General features: G+C 46.0%; 1 protein-coding gene across 6 annotated transcripts; it reads left to right on the plus strand.

Moving 5' to 3' along the window:
• Positions 1 to 42: 42 nt before the first annotated feature.
• Positions 43 to 12,493, plus strand: LOC110529706 (protein SOGA3). 6 transcript variants are annotated; one of them, XR_005052848.1, is made up of 9 exons: positions 43 to 952; positions 1,681 to 1,905; positions 2,061 to 2,219; positions 2,302 to 2,370; positions 2,493 to 2,762; positions 2,959 to 3,333; positions 3,521 to 4,141; positions 4,488 to 4,673; positions 8,614 to 8,825. XR_005052848.1 is itself a non-coding variant. In XM_036985187.1 (9 exons), exons 1-9 carry the CDS (start codon positions 818 to 820, stop codon positions 8,622 to 8,624), a joined length of 1,992 nt encoding a protein of 663 aa, XP_036841082.1. In that variant the 5' UTR covers positions 43 to 817; the 3' UTR covers positions 8,625 to 8,825. The 6 variants fall into 6 exon arrangements, 5 of the variants coding, with proteins under 5 accessions (XP_036841082.1, XP_021467833.2, XP_036841083.1 ...); XM_036985187.1 differs by having other exon boundaries at positions 4,547 to 4,673; XM_021612158.2 differs by lacking the exon at positions 8,614 to 8,825 and having other exon boundaries at positions 4,359 to 4,630.
• The last annotated feature ends 11,927 nt before the right edge of the window (positions 12,494 to 24,420 follow it).

The following is a 24,420-nucleotide window of genomic DNA, read 5'->3' on the forward strand; positions in this document are numbered from 1 at the left end:
GGAGAAGTCAAGGCTGGTGGATGACACGACTGCCGCAAGCGGCGCTGCGGATTTTCCAGCAGCAGCAGTAGACAATAGCAGAGGGAGGAGGCAGCATCAGGCTCCCTCTCCGGCCAGAATCCGGGAATGCGCCTCAAAATCAGCCCCAAAATCCTCCAGCAGATCCAAAAATATAGTTTCAAAAGGAGGATCGGGCAATAAGGTAGTAAACGAGGGGCTTAGGGCCGCTGTCGTGAGGGAGGAGATCGAGAGATGCGACGTTGCAGCTGTTTACCCAGATGGTGCTGAAACGGATGCTGGCAATGCCAACAGGGCGGATGCTAGCAGAGAAGAAGATACAGAGGAGATATTTCAACAGATTCTCAAACCCGTAGTTCGTCGTAGCAGAGAAGAAGATACAGAGGAGATATTTCACCAGATTCTCAAACCCGTAGTTCGTCGAAGCAGAGAAGAAGATACAGAGGAGATATTTCACCAGATTCTCAAACCCGTAGTTCGTCGTAGCAGAGAAGAAGATACAGAGGAGATATTTCACCAGATTCTCAAACCCGTAGTTCGTCGTTAGGTGTATCCTTGCCTCAAAGGCCTGTCTTCCCAACATATTGGGTCATACCGGCTCCAGCACCGCGTGTTTGGTGAAAGGGAAAACGAAGAAGCTGGGAGGGGAGTCGGTGAAAGCTTCAGCGGGCTACTGCAGGGACAGAAGAGGGGAATACGTGGGCTGCGGGCCGGGCCTTAGTCTGTGGAGCGAGAGTTGCTTGCAGACTGAACTCTGCACTTCCACCTACATAAGAAACTGAAGAGAAGCATCAGCAAGATGCACACGGCTGACAGCGCGGAGGCCGAGCCGGAGCCGTCTATCGGGACCATAGAGGCGGAGTTCGTGACACAGCAAGACGAGGGCCTTGAGGACGAATTGGAGAGACTGGTGGATGAGAATGAAGATCTAAAGGTTTGGCATCACTGACATTCAATAATATTCAATGTATACAAACACAATGTTTTTGCAGATCCAGTAACTGAACTGGTAGGCCACTTTTTGTTTGAGATTGAATTCAGGCCTATTCCCCAAAATTGGCATTACTAACATATGCTCATATATTCCAATGTAATCATGTATGTATATGTATATATGTATATATATATTAGCATAAGTGAAAAGGTAGGCTTATTTCGTGTTTGATGATAACACTGCAACTGAGATATTATTAATATTCCATGCATATTCCCCGAGGTTTATTATTAGAGATATACTGGAAAACTGTATGTTGATACAATGAAGCAAGCATATTTCTTTAGCCAATTGGGTAGGCTAAGTGAACAGTTGTTATTCTTTCTGAAACATTAGCAAAGAACTCATGTAGAAAAGTGCTTAGTTTCCTTGGTTTTTAATTGATGCTTGTGAAAGCTAAATGATTTAGGTTGCCCTATAGCTACAAGGCAAACCCCTCTTCCCTATTAAGAACAATGAATGGCACCATCCTGTGTTTAGCCTACTTCTGTTCATTGATTGACATAATAATGAATATTAATCGGTTCAGATTAGCTTGTCCCTATTCAATTACATCATCTTCAGAGGACCTAAACACTCCAACAACACCAATAATGCTGAAGCGTGAGCCCACGCCCCCTGTTGGCTACCAGTGTCTGATTGGCTGATCACTCATATTGATGTTCCAGATGGAGATCGAGGAGATGAGGACGGAGATGGACGAGATGCGTGACACCTTCTATGAGGAGGACACGTGCCAGCTGCAGGAAATGAGACGCGAGCTGGAGCGAGCCAATAAGAACTGCCGGATCCTCCAGTACCGGCTGAGGAAGGCTGAGAGGAAGAAGCTGCGCTATGCCCAGACGGGAGAGATCGACGAGGAACTACTGAGGAGCCTGGAGCAGGACTTGAAGGTAGGGAGGGAGTGTGTGTGTATGTGTGTGTGTGTATGTGTGTCGGTAGGCTTGATGTTGAAACTCATTTTATTAGTTGCTTAATGCACTGTCCATTCACCGCCATAATTCATTAAATCAACTTAAATCAATGTCCCTGTTTCTGTTTAATGCAGGTTGCGAAGGATGTGTCTGTGAGACTGCACCATGAGTTGGAGAATGTGGAGGAGAAACGCACAAAGACAGAGGACGAAAACGAGAAACTGAGGCAGAAACTCATCGAGGTGGAGGTGACCAAACAGGCCCTTCAGAATGAGCTGGACAAAGTCAAGGAGGTAAGAACACTCACCCACAATAGATTATACAATCTATACAGCACATATTTTGCTGTAATACTCGTTATTCAATTCCCAACAGTCTCACAAGAGAAGAGGAAGCAAGGAGGTCCAAAAGTCAGACAAGAAGTCTGCCCAGACCCCAACAGAGGTGAGGGATCACCATGAAATGCTTTTATAAAAAAATCAAAAGTGTTTTTTCCAAACACGAGCGAGAGTTGTCTCCTGTACATCAGAACTGCATTATCTTCCTTCCAATTCCCCTTCTCTCAGGATGACAACGATGATCTCAAGTGCCAGCTGGCCTTCATCAAGGAAGAGGCTGTATTGTTGAGGAAGAAGACAGCTAAGATCGACAAGGAGAAGGACCGGCTGGAGACGGAGCTACAGAAGTACCGCTCCTTCTATGGGGACCTGGACAGCCCCCACCCCAAGGGTGAGGCCTGGGGACCCCCCACCACTCGTGAGTCCGAGCTGAAGCTGCGTTTGCGCCTGGTGGAGGAAGAGGCTAACATCCTGGGGAGGAAGATCGTGGAGCTGGAGGTGAGAGACACAGGATGTGATGCAGAGTGTTTGATATAGGTAATGACATGAAAGAGACCAGGAAATAAGTTTGCACAAGGGAGCACAACTGTTCCAAGCATTTCTGCCTGTTCTGCTCAGAAGGTGCCTACAGAGAGAGGAAGATAGTGATTCATAACATAACTGACCAATCCGTCTTCATGTCATGTGTTTCCAGGTGGAGAACCGGGGTCTGAGGGCGGAGCTGGACGACCTCAGGGGTGAAGGGGAGGGAGAAGGCGGGTCCGGTGGGGGGGCTGTGGGTGGGATGGGGGCGGGCAGGGGCCATGGGGAGGCTATGACAGAGCTGAGGCAGCAGCTGCAGCTGGTGGAGGACGAGGCAGAGCTCCTGAGGAGGAACCTGGCCGACGCTGAAGATCACAACAAGAGAGTGACGGGAGAACTCAACAAGCTCAGGTTTAAGGCCGGGACCCACGAGGGAGGGGCAAGGCATGGAGGAGTGGCGGCAGGAGGAGTATGTTCAGAAAAGGCAGAGGCACTGCAGGAGGAACTGAAGACGGCCCGGCTACAGATTAATGATCTCAGTGGGAAGGTGAGTCGGTCTTCCACATAAGTTTTTCTGGTTTATTTCCGTAACCTTTAACATGTATTGAAAGTCAAAATGGCTGTGCAGACAATATGGTAAACAAAAAGATAACGCTGGAATCAAAGAAGAAAACAAAGATCAAATGTCATAAACATATCATGCCTCATTCAGCCAGTCCTATTCTCTCTCCCAGGTGATGCAGCTGCAGTATGAGAAGCGTGTTCTGCTCTCCAACATGCAGCGCTACGACCTGGCCTCCCACCTGGCCCTAAGGGGGGGCATCAGCCCTCGGGACAGCGATGCAGAAAGTGACGCAGGAGGGCTCGGACCAAGCGGGCGCCGCGAAAGCGATGATGACTCCTCCTCCTCTCGCCTCCAGCCCCCGCACCGCAAACGCGAGGGCCCAGTGGGCGGGGAGAGTGACTCGGACGAGGTGCGGAACCAAACCCGCTGCCTCACGCCTACCCGGGGTCTCTATACCCCACCCCCTGAGACCGCCGCCCGCTTCCTGCCCCGCAACCTACAGGATCGCCAGCAGATGATTGACATTCGAGTGGAGGCGGAGCGTCTTGGCAGGACCATCGATCGGCTCATCGCCGACACGGCAACTATAATCGCAGAGGCACGGGTGTACGTTTCCAACAGCGACCTGTATGGGCGGGGTGAGGAGGAGGAGGAGGGTGGGAGGATCAGGGAGCATGAGCTGCTGTACAGGATCAATGCCCAGATGAAGGCCTTCAGGAAGGAGCTACAGGGCTTCATAGACAGACTGGAGGTGCCCAAACCTGAGGACAGGGAGGAGGAACCACTGTCGGTAAGTGTGTGTGTGTGTGTGCATGTGTTTTTGTGTGTGTTTCTTAACTAAAGAGATGTAGACTTGACCATGCCTGTTTGGATGTATCAGCATAGTCTCTTCACTCGTCCGTCACCATTGAATATTCTGCTGACTTTATTCTCCTTCTTTCTCTGACCCTATTTTCCCTCTCGTTTCTCCTCCGTTGACACTCGTGTTCTGTTCATCCTCTGCCCAGATGTTTCAGCCCATCATTTTACTCATCCTCATTCTAGTCTTATTCTCCTCCCACTCCTATGCCACCATCTTTAAACTTGTCTTTCTGTTTACCCTTTTCTTCGTCCTGTGATCCCGCCTCCCTTAATAGCATAGCCACATCCTTTGTTTGTTTGTTTGTGTTATTTTTTTTAAACATTTGTTGCCAAGGTCACCGAACAGGAGCCTCCCTCTTCAAGCACAGGTCACAGTCACATAACAGGATATATGCTTAGGTTCAACACTGGAGACTACTTTTCCCAACACCCACCACTTCCTTCATCACCCCAAAGAAAAGGTGAGTTAGCATAACACCTGTTTTGCCCAATTCCAGAATCAAATCCTATAGCCATAGTCCCTACCTGCAAAGAAATGTTGTAGCCTACAGGTAGACCACCACCATGTGGTAGTATATAAGAAATGTAGACCTACAATCTGATAGGAAAGGTGGAGGTTCCTCCTCATTGCTTACAAAAGTGTAAAAGATCAGATTTTAAACAAACAAGGTAAATAGTGGTGATTCAGAACCATGGCCAGCGACAATCAGAATTCCGATTCAGCACCTGTACATCGTGGACCGCGACAATGCAAACGAAGGATGTTTGCCCTTTAACTGGGCGTTTCCCAAACTCAGTCCTCGGGAATCCCAAGGGGTGCACGATGTTTTTCCTAACACTACATAGCTGATTCAAATGATCAAAGCTTGATTGATAGTTAATTATTTAAATCATCTGTGAAGTGTTAGGGCAAAAACCAAAAGGTGCACCGAGGACCGATTTTGTCAAACCCCGCCCGAACTATTTGATACGGACTCTGCAGAAGTCAGGGCATTCATACTTCTTGCGCTTCAATGCGGAGCTATATGGAGCCCTCTGCATTGTTACAACATTTGAGAGACGCATGGCGTGGCTCTGGAGGCATCACAACTGCATCACACCATCCTTATGGCGCCTCCAACCACATTTTCGAATCAAGCATAAATTGGCTCATAGTCTGAGGATTCCCACATTCCTATCCACACCAAATATATTTTGGTTTTGAGCTATCAGATGCCTTTCGCAACACACTGTTTATGTCGACAAGTGTCCATCATGTCAGTGAACTATTTGGGTCAGAACCTAATGGTGGTCGCATGAGGCGCGCGATGATATTGTGCAACCTTTATCAACAGCAATGGCAATGTCCAAATAAATAAACTATAAAATAGTAGTAAAATTGGAGTAAAGTACCCGCTGACGCGCCAGATATCAAGTTTTTCGAGAAAAAAAACCCGAATTAAAATAATGTTAGCGCAGGTGTCACATATATGCTACATTTTGGCAATCAAAATTGTAAACAAATAAGAGTAGTTTGGAGTCACAAAACGAAATCTGCCAAGCACCCCAAAGCGGAGTAGCAACAGGAGTGCCTATTGGCTCAGAGCTCGGCAGCTGAAATAGCTATGCAAACAGTTTCCCTCTCTACATTGCTTTTTAATTATAGACAGGATGCGAGTGACGACAGTCCTCCCATCGAGACCTCAAATGCTGGAATAAATTTGACATTAAGATACTTGATCTTGGCTCCAGTGATGCGACGTAAATACGAGGTGCACTATAAAGCCTGGGTCCCCCTCTGGAACAGAAGTTGTTTACCCTGAAAAAAGGTGCCTGCTCTGGACATAACCCTGCTCAGGCTTGACAAGAGAGGGTTCCTGTAAAATCCAATCCGCGGGACTTTAGAACAGAGGCACAAAAGCGAGTATTTCGCGACAAGGGGACTGACTCTGGAGCGGTGGAAGCGCAACCGACACCGGGCAAACAGAGGATCTCAAGAAATTCACCGTGAATGCCTTGGCTAGACTGAAATCAGGATTAATTATCTGCCACTGCGATATATCCTCAGCGATTAACAATAAAATCGTCAAGGAGATTATTGAACAGCCAGGTAAGGCCACATGAAGAAGTTAATATTTAAATGTATTTTATTTAATGGATATGAAGAGTTCCATTACGTTTTGTTTTACGCATCTCTACAACTTGGGTTTCTTACAATAATTGGACAAAAACTTAATAAGGACAAGTAGTAAAATATAACATTGCAGATCCACTGTGGGCTTGATCTATTGGGTCACATTTGATCAACCTGTGTCTCCCCTTTGGTGCTTTTTTTTTACGCACCACTAAATAGGCTACATTTGGTCATGTGGGAATTTATTTATTATAGGCCTATTAATGTTCAAAACACACGCCTTGCGTATTTAGTCTTTCTCGCTCTTTCTCTCTCTATCTCTCTCCGAGTTCTCGATGCATAGTTACAGGTTTGTATTATTAACATATCCGCACTCTTACATCACAAGATGACTGGTTGTTTTCGGGTACTTTTGAGGTGGTAAACATAATATATAACATTCGGTGATAGCAAACCATCGGCCTTCTAAAATGACCTGATGTACTGTAATAAATCAATGCAGCGATAGGCCTACGGAAAACCGTTTAAGCCAAGCCAATACGCGCCCCTATGCAGCATTATGGCCAATTTTCTCGAGGTGAGTTGGCCTTGCAGCCGAGTGCGAAATGAACTTATCGTTTAGCGGTGACACGGAGGGCACACGTTTCCATTGTTCGCAAAGTGTAACTGAAGGCTAGAAGAAATGCGTCCTGCGTGTAACCTGTACGTGTTGAATAGTTGGGGGGGTTGTATTCGAGATACACCCCGTTTTTGAAAAATGGGGAATATGTGCTCATTAAAACGGGTCATGGCTGTAATTGGAAGGTTTCCAAAGTTCCATTATAGAAAATTGGGAAGGACAGAGCGAAGGGTTGGAGCAGAGAGGATAGTGACCAACAGCCAAATAGTGAGGTTGTCACACTACACCAGGCATTCCTTTGCACGTGTCACATAGGTATCTTAAATGACAATGAAATGTGGCTGGGAATACAGAGCCCAAAATGCTTTGAATCTTTCCACGAAATCCACAAAATGTGTATTTATTCAGATTAGATTCAGATTGTGTAAAAGTCAGGGTTCCAGGTGTGATTGCAGGGTACAGTACAAATCTTAGGCTTCGAGCTCCAATATGCAGGACTAGTGAAATCAAATAATTAAAATAGTAATGAAAACAATATCAATATAAATAGCACTATATACATAACAGCTGTGGCAGTGATTAAACAATAAATACCCATTGGGGTGGAGGCAAAGTATAGACTGTTGAGGGAGTGAGGTGGAATGACCATCGGGGGAGCAGTAGCATTACCATTGAGTGAAATAAAAATAGAAAAGTACATATTTACAACTGCAATTGTGATGAATGTAATTGGAGTGGGGGTAGAGTATAGCCTTTTTTTGGGGGGGGGGGGGGGGGCAGCAGGAGAAAGAATGTCCACGGGGGAGTAGTAGGCAAGGTGGGGGGGTAGGGGGGTAGCAGGCAAGGTGGGGGGGGTAGCAGGTAGAATGTCCATGGGGAGTAGCAGGCAAGGTGGGGGGGTAGCAGGTAGAATGTCCATGGGGAGTAGCAGACAAGGTGGGGGGGGGGGGGGGGGGGGTAGAATGTCCATGGGGAGTAGCAGGCAAGGTGGGGGGGTAGCAGGTAGAATGTCCATGGGGAGTAGCAGACAAGGTGGGGGGGGGGGGTAGAATGTCCATGGGGAGTAGCAGGCAAGGTGGGGGGGTAGCAGGTAGAATGTCCATGGGGAGTAGCAGGCAAGGTGGGGGGGGTAGCAGGTAGAATGTCAATGGGGAGTAGCAGGCAAGGTGGGGGGGTAGCAGGTAGAATGTCCATGGGGAGTAGCAGGCAAGGTGGGGGGGTAGCAGGTAGAATGTCCATGGGGAGTAGCAGGCAAGGTGGGGGGGGGTAGCAGGTAGAATGTCCACGGGGGAGTAGCAGGCAAGGTGGGGGGGTAGCAGGTAGAATGTCCACGGGGGAGTAGCAGGCAAGGTGGGGGGGTAGCAGGTAGAATGTCCACGGGGGAGTAGCAGGCAAGGTGGGGGGGGTAGCAGGTAGAATGTCCATGGGGAGTAGCAGGTAGAATGTCCATGGGGAGTAGCAGGTAGAATGTCCATGGGGAGTAGCAGGTAGAATGTCCATGGGGAGTAGCAGGTAGAATGTCCATGGGGAGTAGCAGGTAGAATGTCCATGGGGACTAGACCTTTTGAGTCCATTTGTTTACTGGTGGATGTCCACATGACCAATGTCCTCTAGTTCTCCCATGTCTTATTGTCCACAATAATCATCCCCATCCTCTCTTCCTTTGCAGTGTTCCTCTAACATTTCCACACCTTGGTGACCCCTTAAATACAAAAAGCTAGGAAGTTGAAAAAGAAAGGAAGTTAGAAAGTTTAAACAGAAGAAGGAAGAAGAAGTTGTTGGTGGAAGAAAATAAAGTTGTGACAGGAAGTAAAAAGTTGCTGCAGGAAGCGGCCCAAAATGGCGGCCACCGAACTTCAGCGCGGTCTGGAGCAGGCTGGGCGGGGCTGGGGAACAGAGAGGGGGGAGCTTCTGGACAGCTTCGACTCAGAGATGCAGGAATGGGAGGACCAGCTGCAGGACATGCAGAGGAAGATAGAGGAGGTGAGGGGTCAACCATGGTCAGATGCGTTCCATCAAGGTCTAAAATAAAGTAAAACATCATCCAAATACATGGGATAGTCCAAACATGGTCCAACATGCTCAAGCACAGTTCTGACATAGTCAAACTGACATAGTCATCAAACAAGATCCTAGGTAGTGTGAACATTTTCACTTTGAGAGAGTCTTTCTCGTCGCGCACCCTTGGTCTTCTCTGAAGAGTGTTTAACTGCTTGTGTGTGTGTGTGTGTGTGTGTGTGTGTGTGTGTGTGTGTGTTATAATACACTGTTGGAGCCACGCCCCTTTTTGAGACCCCATGTCCCCTTTGGAGTAATGATTACAGACAGATGTTAACAAGCTAATTAAACTGTGATGTGCTGACAGACAGTCAGAACACTGTGAAAGATGATAGTGGTGAATGCATTAAAGCTTAAAATAGCGAAGCAAGCACACGCTCACTCCAACTGACATAACAAATGTGTAGATTATAAAAATAGTTGGGTCGTGTAACTATTTTGGGATGGTTATATGGATTGCGTAAACAAGGTTGACATTGTCGTAGGTACAGACTTGTTTTGTGTACATACGGTCTTGTATCTGTATGTATATTGGGTTTTGGAACACGCTTAAGTTGTAAGTGTAAATAATTAGTCTAACTGGTTAATACAACTATTCCAACTTGTGTTCACGTTGTGACGGTAGGTGTTTGATCATTATAATGTTTATGCTCATATTTCAGCTTTACAATGAGGTGCAGGCTCGTAGAGGGGGAAATGATGTCACCATGGGCAACGGCAAAAATGATAGGATGCACCATGGCAATGGCTTCTGTGACCGGCCTGGCAGCCATAGCAACAGAACCAAGGACCACCCAAGAGCTGTTGTAGTGCCAAATCACTGTAGCAATGGTTGTAGTCACGGCCCCAACGGTTACGGCGAACCTGTCAACCATCAGATTGGTGGCTATTATCCAAATTGCAACGGTGCGGTGGAACTTGAAGACTTGTTGCAGGATTATCTTGGACATGGTCACGGAAAGACCTGGAAGACCAACTCAGCTCTCAACAATGTGAGTAGCTACAGTAACTAAGGATTAAAGTTGATAGGCAGCCCCGTCCAAAAAATAACCTTTACCCTATGTCTCACCCCATTGGTGTTTGCAGATCCGAAAAAATCTGATAGGTGGAAGCAATATGGTAGAAACTCCACTTAGCTCATTGGAAGACTAGATGGGGCCACCTCCATATTTATTATACCTATAGTGTTCACTTCAAGTTTTCAAACATTTGAGGGCCCTAAGCAGGGTTGTTTTCAGTAGTAAACGTTTAAATAAATGACATATAACTGGCACGTCTCAATACTCCACTGGAAATTGCATAAGTCATCCCGGTGTGGCTGTAAAGCTGAATTTGATATACTGTATCTTTGCTAGTTGCACTATTCTACATCACTGATTATTTCCTCTCCCAGGTAACCCTTGTCCCACTTCTCTCTCAGCATCTGAAGGAGATCACTAAAGGGAGCCAGGATCAGTCTGTGCACCAGGATGCGATGAAGAGGAGGCCTGTTGAGAATGAGAGGTAAGAAGGACGTCCACAGACCTCACTAATACTGAGATCATTTAGAGAAGATCATTTAGAGAGCAAAATCCACCTATACGATTTTGTATTTTAGCTATTTTACTCATTGAGTTATTTGCTTGTTAATCTGTTTTAGGATTGGTCAGGTGCGGTTTGCGGACGAGGAGGCTGAGAACAGGAAAAACAGAGTGTCACACAGAAAGAGTTCCCCCTGCAGGGACCTTAACAAGCCCCCTCATAGACAGAGAGAAGGCCCTCCTGTACCCCCCCGCTCCACCTCCCAGGTTGCCTCATCCGAGACTTCCCCAGCCCTCGACAGAAAGTCCCACTCCCCTGGGGTCCTTGTGGACAAGACGTGTGGTAGCCCCTCGGTCCTCAGGAAGTTTGGGGCCATGCTCCAGAAGAACGAGGGGAAAACCCTCACCGACACCGGTGTGGTGACCAACCAGGTGCCTATCGAGAACAAGTGCCCCACCCCCGTCTGTCAGCGCAAAGAGCTGGGCGGCAGCAGGGTGCCTGGGCGCTTGCCTGCCCAGAAATGCCAGGCGGATTCCATCATGCTTACAGTGGAGATGGATCCCAGCAAAGAACGAGGATCTAGTGTGGCAGTGAGAGACTATAGGAGAGAGAGCCAGCTTGGTGAGAGTAGAGGCACCTCAATGGGTAGCTATGCTCACCCTAAAGGACCCCAGGCAGGGCGTCAGAGGAGGACCGAGGCCAAAGCAAGAGCCCTCGGAGGGGCAGACAGAGGGACAGACATTGGTCTGGTCCAGGGGGAGAGGGCCAGGAGGCCTGCATACCAGCCTAGGGAGCCCATACTGGACTACAGGAACTTGAGTGGGTCCCATGTTGGAGCTCAGAGGATTCAGAGGGGAGGGCCAGTTGCAGGTCAGAATAAGGACGATGGACTCATTGAGCTACTGGATATGCTGGACATCGAGCACGAGTACAACTCTAGTCCCCAAGCCACAAAGACTGCCTACAGAAAGGACACACAGAAGGTGAGATAGGCATAGCAAACACACACACACAGTCTTGATCTGACCCACTCTTATCGTCTCTCTCCAGGTGAGCCCAGCTGAGTTGTCCCCAGCAACCCCGTCACTGAACTTCTCTCGTCCTGCCCGCCCAGCCAATCAACGCCCTCCATCCAGGTGGGCTAGCTGTGCTCCCACTGCCTTGATCTCTGCCCCCTCCGGTCCAATGTCCCGCGCCCCAAGCCCCTTGGCACACACCCCTAGCCCCATAGCAAGAACCCCAAGCCCCGCCCTAAAGCAGAAATCTTTCTGCTCCTATTTGCTCCACACCGAGACTGCCATCATGTGAGAGACACGTTCCCCGACCCCCTTTTAACCCCAACCCCCCCCTCCCCCAATTTAACCCCACGGGGTATTTCTCTGGAAATACTAAAGACTGTTCTTTCGATCCGTCTTGAAAAAAAGTGCTTTAAGAGATTTTCTATGAGATTACTTAGAATGACTTACACATATAAGAAACAAAATGGTTGACTCCTATTCAGTCTCCAGTGTTACTGTGGCCTTCCTTTCTCCTGTGCCAAACTTCTTTACTTTTTTGTTTCTTTCACTCTCTTTTACTTCCCTTCTAGTCTTTCGTTTTCTCTTTCTTTTTTATTGATGATTTTTGGATGGCTGTGTATATTGCGATACAGCATGGCCCCCTTACTTGCGAGTGCGTGTCCCTGTGTGTGTGTGTGTGTGTGTGTGTGTGTGTGTGTGTGTGTGTGTGTGTGTGTGTGTCAATCCTAATGAGTGCCATGTCGGCTTGTTTTTAAAAGAGAGTTGGCCTTGTCCTGTCACCACAGCAGCAACATGCTAACTGTCTATAGTGTGTTTTACTGTGTCATATTATCAAAATAACACATTTGAAAATGTTCAAGTAACCATAGTAAGACATACAGTTATGACTATGTAATGCTTCTGCTGTCCTTTTTTCTCTCTTGATAATAAATAAACACGACAGTGCTTTAATAAACTGAGTCCGTCTATCTGTAGAAGTCTTGTTTGATGACTTATTTAATTGGTTGGGGGTGACGGGGTGTAGCTAATTGCATGTACCAACACTACAGAGATTCACTACCATGCTTACCCCATACTGAAAAAGTAATATATCGGAATATGGTTCAATAAAACAGAAATATATTTAAATATAGTACCAGTCAGTGTGGACACACCTATTCATTCCAGGGTTTTTCTTAATTTTGACTATTTTCTACAATGTAGAATAATAGTGAAGACATCAAAACTATGAAATAACACATGGAATCATGTAGTAAGCAGAAAAGGGTTAAACAAATCAAAATATATTTTGCATTTGAGATTCTTCAAATACCCTTCGCCTTGATGATAGCTTTGCACAATCTTGGTATTCTCTCAACCAGTTTCATGAGGTAGATACCTGGAATTAATTTCAATTAACAGTTGTGCCTTGTGTAAAGTTAATTTGTGGAATTTATTTCCTCCTTAATGTGTTTGAGCCAATCAGTTGTGTTGTGACAAGGTAGGGGGTAATTCAGAAGATAGCCCTATTTGGTAAAAGACCAAGTCCATATTATGACAAGAACAATTCTAATTACCACGGCTCAGGCTAAGACCCAGATGCAGACACAGGAGGCAGATAGTACGAGTCTCAGAGTTTATTAAAGTTCAAGGGGCAAGCAAAAGGTAAGTCTAGGCAGGAAAAGGGTCGTAATCCAAATCAGAGTCAGGCAGGTGCAGGACGGCAGGCAGGATCAGGGTCAGGACAGACAGACGGGTCAGAACTGGGAAGACTAAGAAAAACATAAACTAGAGCACAGGAAACACGGGAACACGCTAGTAGGACTTGATGGAACAATACAAACTGGCAACAGACCGAAAACATAGGTATAAATACACAGGGAATAATGATGGGAAATGGGAAACACCTGGTGGGGGGTGCAGACAAGCACAAAGACAGGTGAAACGGATCAGGGTGTGACACAACTGGCTCTCATGAGGACCGCCACAGGAAAGGAAGACCCAGAGTTACCTCTGCTGCAGAGGATAAGTTCATTAGAGTTACCAGCATCAGAAATTGCAGCCCAAATAAATGCTTCACAGAGTTCAAGTAACAGGCACATCTCAACATCAACTGTTCAGAGGAGACTGCGTGAATCAGGCCTTCATGGTCGAATTGGTGCACAGAAACGACAACTAAAGGACACCAATAAGAAGAATAGACTTGCGTGGGCCAATAAACACGAGCAATGGACATTAGACCAGTGGAAATATGTTCTTTGGTCTGATGAGTCCAAATTTGAGATTTTTGGTTCCAACTGCCGTGTCTTTGTGAGATGCAGAGTAGGTGAACAGATGATCTCCGCATGTGTGGTTCCTACCGTGAAGCATGGAGGAGGAGGTGTGGGGGTGCTTTGCGGGTGACACATTCTGTGATTTATTTACGATTCAAGGCACACTTAACCAGCATGGCTACCACAGCATTCTGCAGCGATACGCCATCCCATCTGGTTTGTTCTTATTGGGACTGGCTGTGTAAGGGCTATTTGACCAAGAGTGTGCAAAGCTGTCATCAAGGCAAAGGGTGGCTACTTTGAAGAATATAAAATATAAAATATATAACAATTTCTTTAACACTTTGTTGGTTATTACATGATTCCATATGTGTTAATTCATAGTTTTGATATCTTCACTATTATTCTAAAATGTGGAAAATAGTACAAATAAAGAAAAACCCCGGAATGAGTAGGTGAGTCCAAACTTTTGACTGGTACTGTAAATTATTGCAATAGTTTTTTTTACACATACCGCCCGAAGCCGCCCAACATTTACATTACATTCAGTCAATCTAACAGACTGCCACCCAAAGCGACCCACAGAAGCAACCAGGGTCAACGCCCTGCCCAAGGGTACGTCAACAGATCTCTCACCAAGTCAAAACAGGGACCCGAATCAGCGACCTTTCGGCCACCGGCCCAAAATCTCAACCGCCAGGCCAACAACCCTCCAAGATCCCCCCCACAGTTCCCCGACCACTGCCCCTCAATCACCAACCCCCCCAGCCACCAACAACCAACAAAATCAACAAAAGAGAAATACAAAGTAAAACAAAAGACATCAAGGACAACAAAAATCAAAACAGCAAGGACAACTCTATACGTTTCAGTGCATGTGTGGCACTATTTACATGTGTTTATGTGTGTGTGTGTCCGTGTGTGCACGTGTGTGCGTTTGAATGCGAGCGTGTATATATTCATGTTTACACGCGTACAAGCACCTGCGCAGCATCAGCCTCAGGCAAACAGGCATTGGATGTAACAGCGTTGTCCCTCTTTCAGCACTTTAACATATGACATAATTTTTTCCCTTAAACTTATGTTAGTAAAATCTCAGTAAATAAAGGCCTATGGCCATAATAATAGGGGGTTTATTTTAGGATGGTGTCTCACTCTCCCTCTTGTTACCAGGCAAGCTAACATGGACTGGGGTTGTGTGAGTGTAGACTTTTGGGGGTCTCAGTATTGTTTGATGTGTTGTCATGGTCTGAGGTTCTCTCGTCATAAACCTGCATGAACAACCCCAAGGCTGTTTACCACTTTGTCTGCAACTCAAGACACAACAAGTGGGCCCGCTCTCTAACACACAAAAGGCCAAGGGAGGTAGCTACAGTGTGAAATGTCATGTTGTAGGGCTGTAGGGGCCACACAACGCCTCAGCCCGTCACCTTAACCCCCCCTGAAATGTTGCACCTCTGACTGAAATAGCAAGCGTGACGTTGTTTTGGTGCCAGAAATCTTAGCCTGCTGTCGATGGAGGTATAAATAAAGAGGGGAGTGCTGCTGGTTCTCTCTCTTTTTCTCTCCCCTTTCCTTCATTTCTCAGCGCTTGTATCTCTGTCTCATCACTCTCTTTTCCCTCCCTCTCTGTTGTTTATGTCTACTTCCCAGTCTCTGTTTAACCTCTACCATATCTCTACCATACCAATTCTCCCACCTTGTTTGTCTTTCTTCCCGTTCACCCTATCCTTAACTCTCCAGTCTCCACCCCTCATGTTCATATCTACTATCCCTATCCTCATCCTAACTCTTTCTCTATGTAACTGGTTCAGTCTTTCCCTCTCCCTCTGTCTCAGAGTCCCTGTGTATCTGACTGTGTGTAAATGAGAGGGAAGCTCACAGGCTGGCACCTTCCTGAGTTCCACACAGGGGTATTTTAACCAGGCCATCAATCTTGTGTCCTGTTTAGGCCCTCCACGGAATCAGAGCTGTCTGCTGATTTCACAACTACCCTACAGAGACAGAGAAAATACCCTGGTCACAGACAGAGGCACCTTACTTCAGTCTTACAGTTTTTTAAATTCGCTTTGGTGCTATTTTCCCAAGTATGTGGTGAATTTTCAAAACTTTTAGTATAAAACTTCAAACTGGTAACACATGAAACGCAGCCGGCCTCATTCAAAACCTTTCACTGTGTGTTTGTTTTGTTTGGAGACATCATTCACCACCTAATAATCAATCCAAAATATAAGTTAACATAAGTTTACATGTATTGAATCACCAAAACACTACAAAATTCTCACAACCTTATCTGTTTCACCTTTCTTTGTGATTGTCTCCAACCCCGTCCAGGTGTCGCCAATCTTCCCTATTATCCCCTGTGTATTTATACCTGTGTTCTCTGTTTGTCTGTTGCCAGTTCATCTTGTTTTTTAAGTCAACTAGCATTTTGTGTCTCAGCTCCTGCTTTTTCCAGTCTCTCTTTTCTCGCCCTGCTGGTTTTGACCCTTGCCTGTCCTGACTCCGAGCCCGCCTGCCTGACCACTCTGCCTGCCCCTGACCCTGAGCCTGCGTACCGTTGCCCCACCTCTGGTTTACTGACCCCTGCCTGCCTTGACCCGTCTATTCCCTGCCCCAAGAACCTTTAAAGTTTCTTCAAGTGCAGTCGCAAAGCCCATCTCAACATCAACTGTTCGGAGGAGACTGCGTGGATCAGGCCTTCATGGTCGAATTGCTGCAAAGAAACCACTACTGAAGGACACCAACAATAATAAGAGACTTGCTTGGGCCAATAAACATGAGCAATGGCCATTTTTTTTGTGTTTAAAAAAAAAAAAAATTGACCCCTTTTTCTCCCCAATTTCGTGGTGTCCAATTGTTGTAGTAGCTACTATCTTGTCTCATTGCTACAACTCCCGTACGGGCTCGGGAGAGACGAAGGCTGAATGTCATGCGTCCCGGAAGCCAGCCGCACCAATGTGTCAGAGGCTACACCGTGCACCTGGCAACATTGGCTAGCGCGCACTGCGCCCGGCCCGCCACAGGAGTCGCTGGTGCGCGATGAGACAAGGAGATCCCTACCGACCAATCCCTTCCTAATCCAGATGACGCTAGGCCAATTGTGCGTTGCCCCACGGACCTCCCAGGTTACGACAGAGCCTGGGCGCGAACCCAGGGACTCTGATGGCACAGCTGGCGCTGCAGTACAGCGCCCTTAACCACTGCGCCACCCGGGAGGCCGAGCATTGGACATTAGACCGGTGGAAATCTGTCCTTTGGTCTGATGGGTGCAAATGTTGGATTTTTGGTTCCAACCGCCGTGTCTTTGTGAGATGCAGAGTAGGTGAGCGGATGATCGCCGCATGTGTGGTTCCCACCGTGAAGCATAGAGGCGACACCGTCTGTGATTTATTTAGAATCCATGGGAACATGGCTACCACAGCATGGCTACCACAGCAATCTGCTGCAATACATCATCCCATTTGGTTTGCGCTTAGTGGGACTACAGTATCATTTGTTTTTCAATGACCCTACACACCTCAAGGCTGTGTAAGGGCTATTTTACTTCTTATTTTATTTTTTACTTTAGTTTATTTAGTCAATATTTTCTTAACTCTATTTCTTGAACTGCATTGTTGGTTAAGGGCTTGTAAAGTAAGCATTTCACGGTAAGGTGTATTCGGCGCATGTGACAAGTACAATTTGATTTTATCCCTGAAGTAAAGCATTGTGGTGGCAGCATCATGCTATGGGGATGCTTTTCAGCGGCAGGGAGACTGTTAAGGATAGAGGGAACAATGAATGGAGCCAAATACAGGCAAATCCGTGATGACAACTTGCTTGAGAGTGCAAACGTTCTTAGACTGGGGCAAAGATTTACGTTCCAACAGGACAATGACCACAAGCATACAGCCAAAGCAGAACAAGAATGTGAAAGTCATTGAGTGGCCCAGCCAAAGTCCATGCTTGAATCCCATTGCAAATCTGTGGAAAGGGGGGCCTCCAGAGCGACGCAGCGGTCTAAGGGACTGCATCGCAATGCTAAAGGCATTACTACAGACTCGGGTTCATTTCCGGGCTGTGCCACAACCAGCCGTGGCCGGGAGTCCCTTGGGACGGTGCACAATTGGCCCGGGAATGAATCAAGGCTCAGAGATGATGCTGCCACCACCATGCTTCACCGTAGGGATGGTGCCAGGTTTCCTCCAGATGTGACGCTTGGCATTCAGGCCAAAGAGTTCAATCTTGATTTCATCAGACCAGAGAATCTTGTTTCTCATGGTCTGAGAGTCTTAAGGCGCCTTTTGGAAAACTCCAAGCAGGCATGTGCCTATTACTGAGGAGTGGCTACCATGGTTGTCCTTCTGTCAGAGTGACCATTGGGTTCTTGGTCACCTCCCTGACCAAGGCCCTTCTCTGCCGATTGCTCAGTTTGGCAGGGCGGCCAGCTCTAGGAAGAGTCTTGGTGGTTCCAAACTTCTTCCATTTAAGAATGATGGAGGCCACTGCGTCTCTTGGGGACCTTCAATGCTGCAGATATTTTTTGGTACCCTTCCCCAGATCTGTGCCTCAACACAGTTCTGTCTCGGAGCACTACGGACAATTCCTTCAACCTCATGGCTTAGTTTTTGCTCTGACATACAGTGTCAACTGTGGGACCTTATATAGACAGGTGTGTGCCTTTCCAAGTCATGTCCAATCAATTGAATTTACCACAGGTGGACTCCAATCAAGTTGTAGAAATATCTCGAGGATGATCAATGGAAACAGGATGCACCTGAGGTCAATTTCGAGTCTCATAGCAAAGGGTCTGAATACTTACGTAAATAAGGTATTTTATTTTCAATAAATGTGTAAAAATGTCTAAAAACCTGGTTTCACTTTGTCATTATGGGGTATTGTGTGTAGATAGATTAGGGGGGGGAACTATTTAATCAATTTTAGAATAAGGCTGTAATGTAATCAAATGCAAAAAAAAAGTCAAGGGGTCTGAATACTTTCCAAATGCACTGTATATAGTGTATGTATGCCTCTCCCTCTTTCCTGGTCCATGGCATAATGAAGGACAGAGACAGGCAGGCTGAGGGCACACCGTGTTCCCTGCTGGGTATTTGTGAGGAGGAGCAGGTGGGGCATAGAGAGGACACATGACCAACCCAGAGGGGAACAGAACAGTAAAGGCCTACGAGCACAGACAGCTGAACGGTAGCCATGGTTCCATTGACGTCACCACAGGTCGTGAGCACCCTAGTTATCACAAAGTAACCCCGGGGCACAGATTACACCCCATCATTAAAGCGTTTTACATAACCCTGCCAAAGAGTTAGTGCAAGAGTGTGCACACATGTATGCACATGAATCACTCACACACACACACACACACACAGCATCAATCTATACTCCTCACATACTGTAGGCCATAGCCAAGCACTTGACATGCTAATGTATTTGTACACTAGAGGTTGGCATTAAAGTTCCTATACATTGTGTGTGTATGTATATATATGTATATATATATATGTATATATAAATATATATAAATATATATATATATATATATATATATATATATATATATATATATATATATATATATATATATATATATATATATATATATATATATATATATATATATATATATATACCTTGTTTCTGTCCTTTCACTCCTGAGTTATATTTGAAGTTGGAACATGTGTGTGTGTCGGTGTGGCTGTGGCTGTTTTGGGAAGAGTAATAAAATAGGAGCACACACCACTGTGCTGGTACCTGTTCTGTTCCTCGAAGTCAAAAGAGGAACTATCCAATCTGAGCAGATTTCTTGATCACACTCCTTGGCCGGTTTCAAACCAAAACGCATACAACACATTTGCCACTGCAGGGGTGTGGTCAAGTGGGGATATAGAAGGTGGGATAAATGTTGTTATTCATTTTTAATTGGTTGACGCATCTGTGTTAAACCAGCACGTGAAAATTTGAGACCTCCCCCAACTTTTCTAAAGGACATTGCAGCACAAACCTAGATCCTCCCAAGAGGCATTACTAAACCATTGAGTTGGCTGTGGTTTTGACACCTCATAGATAGGCCCCAGGGGAACTGAGGTGACAATGAAGGTGCTGGTAGTGTCTGAGATCCACCAGTGTAACTCGCGCTCCAGCTCTGTCCTCTCTTCCCTCGCTGCCCTTCCTCCCTCTTTCTGTCCCCTCTCCCATACTCTCTCTGTCTTTCTTCCTCCCACCATCCCTACCTCTCTTTCCTCACTCATACTGTAGGACCTCTGCAGGAGGCCTGTGGTGACAACAGCATGTGTCAGTCCTCTACTGTGACAGCCTAGAAATATATATTTAACTGCCAGTTAAACGTGTGTGTGTGTGTGTGTGTGTGTGTGTGTGTGTGTGTGTGTGTGTGTGTGTGTGTGTGTGTGTGTGTGTGTGTGTGTGTGTGTGTGTGTGTGTGTGTGTGTGCTCACATGTGAATGGGAGAGTTGTAGCATGTTTAAAACATCAGTAATGTCAGCACTGCTGAAAAAACAGCATAGACCAGCATTAGTCTCGGATATCTCCGCCCTTGGAGCATCGTAACCCTGAAGCATTCAAAGATTTCGGAAGTAAGCCATCTGGCTCGAGAGACTGCTGGTCACCAGCATATACTGATATGCTGGTGACTAGTGCTGGTTTTTCTGGTGACCAGCCTTCGCTGTGTTTTGAACACTGGTGACCAGCCTTTACTGTGTTTTGGTGAACTGCACATCACTACATGCTGGGTCAGTCAGTTCTGAGAGGCGCCTGTGTGCGACGGGTTGGTGCGCACTATGTTCATCCAAATAAATGACAACTTGATTATTTATTGGGAAATTATCATATTGAACTGTTCAAACTAGTTTAGAAAACTATGTGTTAGTTGTAATGGCCGTACAGGTTTGTTACAATACATTAATATAGGGCCTCACTTTGAGGGCTTAGATTTTCCCTAATTCACTGGCCACATCAGGCCTGCATTATTCTGGCTTGCAAGTGATGTTTAATTTCATTTGGAATCCAGCCAGGGTGAGTATATCTAACAATTTGAACATTTATTCACCCACAATATGCATCCCGAATCAAATCAAACTTTACTTGTCACATGCGGCGAATACAAGTAAGTGTAGACCTTACCGTGAAATAGTTACTTACAAGCCATTAACCAATAGTGCAGTTCAAGAAGAGATATTTAAGAAAATATTTACCAAATAAACTAAATTAAAAAATAATAAAAAGTAACACAATAACATAACAATAATGAGGCTACATACAGGGGGTACCGGTACCGAGTCAGTGTGTGGGGGTACAGGTTAGGGGGGGGGGCATAGTCCGGTGGCCATTTGATTCATTGTTCAGCAGTCTTATAGCTTGGTGGTAGAAGCTGTTAAGGAGCTTTTTGGTCCTAGATTTGGCACTCCGGTACAGCTTGCCGTGTGGTAGCAGAGAAAACAGTCTATGAGTTGGGTGACTGGAGTCTCAGACAACTTTATGGGCTTTCCTCTGACACCGCCTCCTGGATTGCAGGAAGCTAGGCCCCAGTGATGTACTGGGCCGTACGCACTATCCTCTGTCTCCTGAGGGGGAAAAGGTTTTGTCGTGCCCTCTTCACGACTGTCTTGGTGTGTTTGGACCGTGATAGATTGTTGGTGATGTGGACACCAAGGAACTTGAAACTCTCGACCCGTTCCACTACAGCCCAGTTGATGTTAATGGTGGCCTGTTCGACCCGCCTTTTCCTGTAGTCCATGATCAGCTCCTTAGTCTTGCTCACATTGAGGGAGAGGTTGTTGTCCTGGCACCACACTGCCAGTTCTCTGACCTCCTCCCTCCCTGTGTCATCGTTGCCGGTGATCAGGCCTACAACTGTTGTGTCGTCAGAAAACTTAATGATGTTGTTGGAGTCGTGTTTGGCCACGTCGTCATGGGTGAACAGGGAGTACAGGAGGGAACTAAGTACACACCCCTGAGGGGTCCCAGTGTTGAGGATCAGCGTGGCAGATGTGTTGTTGCCTACCCTTACCACCTGGGGGCAGCCTGTAAGGAAGTCCAGGATCCAGTTGCAGAGGGAGGTCTTTAGTCCCAGGGTCCTTAGTGTAACGGATGTGAAACGGCTAGCTAGTTAGCAGTGGTGCGCGCTAAATAGCGTTTCAATTGGTGACGTCACTTGCTCTGAGACCTTGAAGTAGTGGTTCCCCTTGCTCTGCAAGGGCCGCGGCTTTTGTGGAGCGATGGGTAACGATGCTTCGTGGATGACTGTTGTTCAGGTGTGCAGAGGGTCCCTGGTTCGTGAGGGGACGGTCTAAAGTTATACTGTTACATTAGCTTAGTGATGAGCTTTGTGGGCACTATGGTGTTGAACTCTGAGCTGTAGTTAATTAACAGCATGCTCACATAGGTGTTCCTTTTGTCCAGCTGGGAAAGGGCAGTGTGGAGAGCGATTGAGATTGCGTCATCTGTGGATCTGTTGGGGCGGTATGCGAATTAGAGTGGGTCTAGGGTTTCCAGGATGATGGTGTTGATGTGAGCCATGACCAGCTTTTCAAAGCACTACATGGTTACCGACGTAAGTGCTACGGGGCGGTAATCATTTAGGTAGATTACCTTTGCTTCCTTGGGCACAGGAACTATGGTGGTCTGCTTGAAACATGTAGGTATTACAGAATAAGTTAGCAAGAGGTTGAAAATGTCAGTGAAGAAACTTGCCAGTTGGTCTGCGCATGCTTTGAGTACACGTCCTGGTAATTAATCTGGTCCCGCGGCTTTGTGAATGTTGACCTGTCTAAAGGTCTTGCTCACATCGGCTACTGAGAGCGTTATCACACAGTCATCCAGAACATTTGGTGATCTCGTGCATGCTTCAGGCTTAGAAAGATGAATATACAAGACTACCTAATCCATCTAAAGTGGGACAAACATTTCAGTAACGAGTGCAATAAACAGATTGGATTAGTTTAGAAAAATGTGTGTTGTTTATCTTTGTGAAGCATAAAATTTGATTTAATCTATCAATTAATCAATCAATGTCCATGCAAAACATACAGCTGAAGTCAGAAGTTTACATACACCTTAGCCAAGTACATTTAAACTCAGTTTTAACTCAAATTCCTGACATTTAATCCAAGTAACAATTCCCTGTCTTAGATCAGTTAGGATCACCACTTTATTTTAAGCATGTGAAATGTCAGAATAATAGTAGAGAAAATGATTGATTTCAGCTTGTATTTCTTTCATCACATTCCCAGTGGGTCAGAAGTGTACATGCACTCAATTAGTATTTGGTAGCATTGCCTTTACATTGTTTAACTTGGGTCAAATGTTTTGTGTAGCCTTCCACAAGCTTCCCACAATAAGTTGGGTGACTTTTGGCCCATTCCTCCTGACAGAGCTGGGGTAACGGAGTCAGGTTTGTAGGCCTCCTTGCTCACACACACTTTTTCAGTTCTGCCCACACATTTTCTATGGGATTGAGGTCAGGGCTTTGTGATGGCCACTCCAATACCTTGACTTTGTTGTCCTTAAGCATTTGCCACAACTTTGGAAGTATGCTTGGGGTCATTGTCCATTTGGAAGACCCATTTGCAACCAAGCTTTAACTTCCTGACTAATGTCTTGAGATGTTGCTTCAATATATCCACATAATTTTCCTACCTCATGATGCCATTTTGTGAAGTGCACCAGTCCCTCCTGTAGCAAAGCACCCCCACAACATGATGCTGCCACCCCTATGCTTCACGGTTGGGATGGTGTTCTTCGGCTTGCAAGCCTCCCCCTTTTTCCTCCTAACATCACAATGGTCCTTATGGCCAAATAGTTATATTTTTGTTTCATCAGACCAGAGGACAATTCCCCAAAAAGTACGATCTTTGTCCCCATGTGCAGTTGCAAAGCATAGTCTGGCTTTTTTATGGCGGATTTGGAGCAGTGTTCCTTGCTGAGTGGCCTTTCAGGTTATGTCGATAAAGGACTCGTTTTACTGTGGATATAGATACTTTTGTACCTGTTTCCTCCAGCATCTTCACAAGGTCCTTTGCTGTTGTTCTGGGATTAATTTGCATTTTTCACTCCAAAGTACATTCATTTCTAGGAGACAGAATGCATCTCCTTCCTGAGTGGTATGACGGCTGCATGGTCCCACAGTGTTTCCACTTTTGTACTATTGTTTGTACAGATTAACGTGGTACCTTCAGGTGTTCTGGAAATTTCTCCCAAGGATGAACCAGACTTGTGGAGGTCTACAATTGTTTTTCTGAGGTCTTGGCTGATTTCTTTTGATTTCCCATGGTGTCATGCAAAGAGGCACTGAGCTTGAAGGAAGGCCTTGAAATACATCCACAGGTACACCTCCAATTGACTCAAATGATGTAAATTTCAGAAGCTTCTAAAGCATGACATCATTTTCTGGAAATTTCCAAGCTGTTATGGCACCATAACTTAGTGTGTGTAAACCTCTGACCCACTGGAATTGTGATACAGTGGATTATAAGTAAAATACTCTGTCTGTTAACAATTGTTGGAAAAAATTACTTGTGTCATGCACAAAGTAGATGTCCTAACCGACTTGCCAAAACTATAGTTTGTTAACAAGAAATTTGTGGAGTGATTGAAAAACGAGTTTTAATGACT

This window comes from Oncorhynchus mykiss, chromosome 8 (genome assembly GCF_013265735.2).
Source record: "Oncorhynchus mykiss isolate Arlee chromosome 8, USDA_OmykA_1.1, whole genome shotgun sequence".
NCBI classification, from domain to species: Eukaryota; Metazoa; Chordata; class Actinopteri; order Salmoniformes; family Salmonidae; genus Oncorhynchus; species Oncorhynchus mykiss.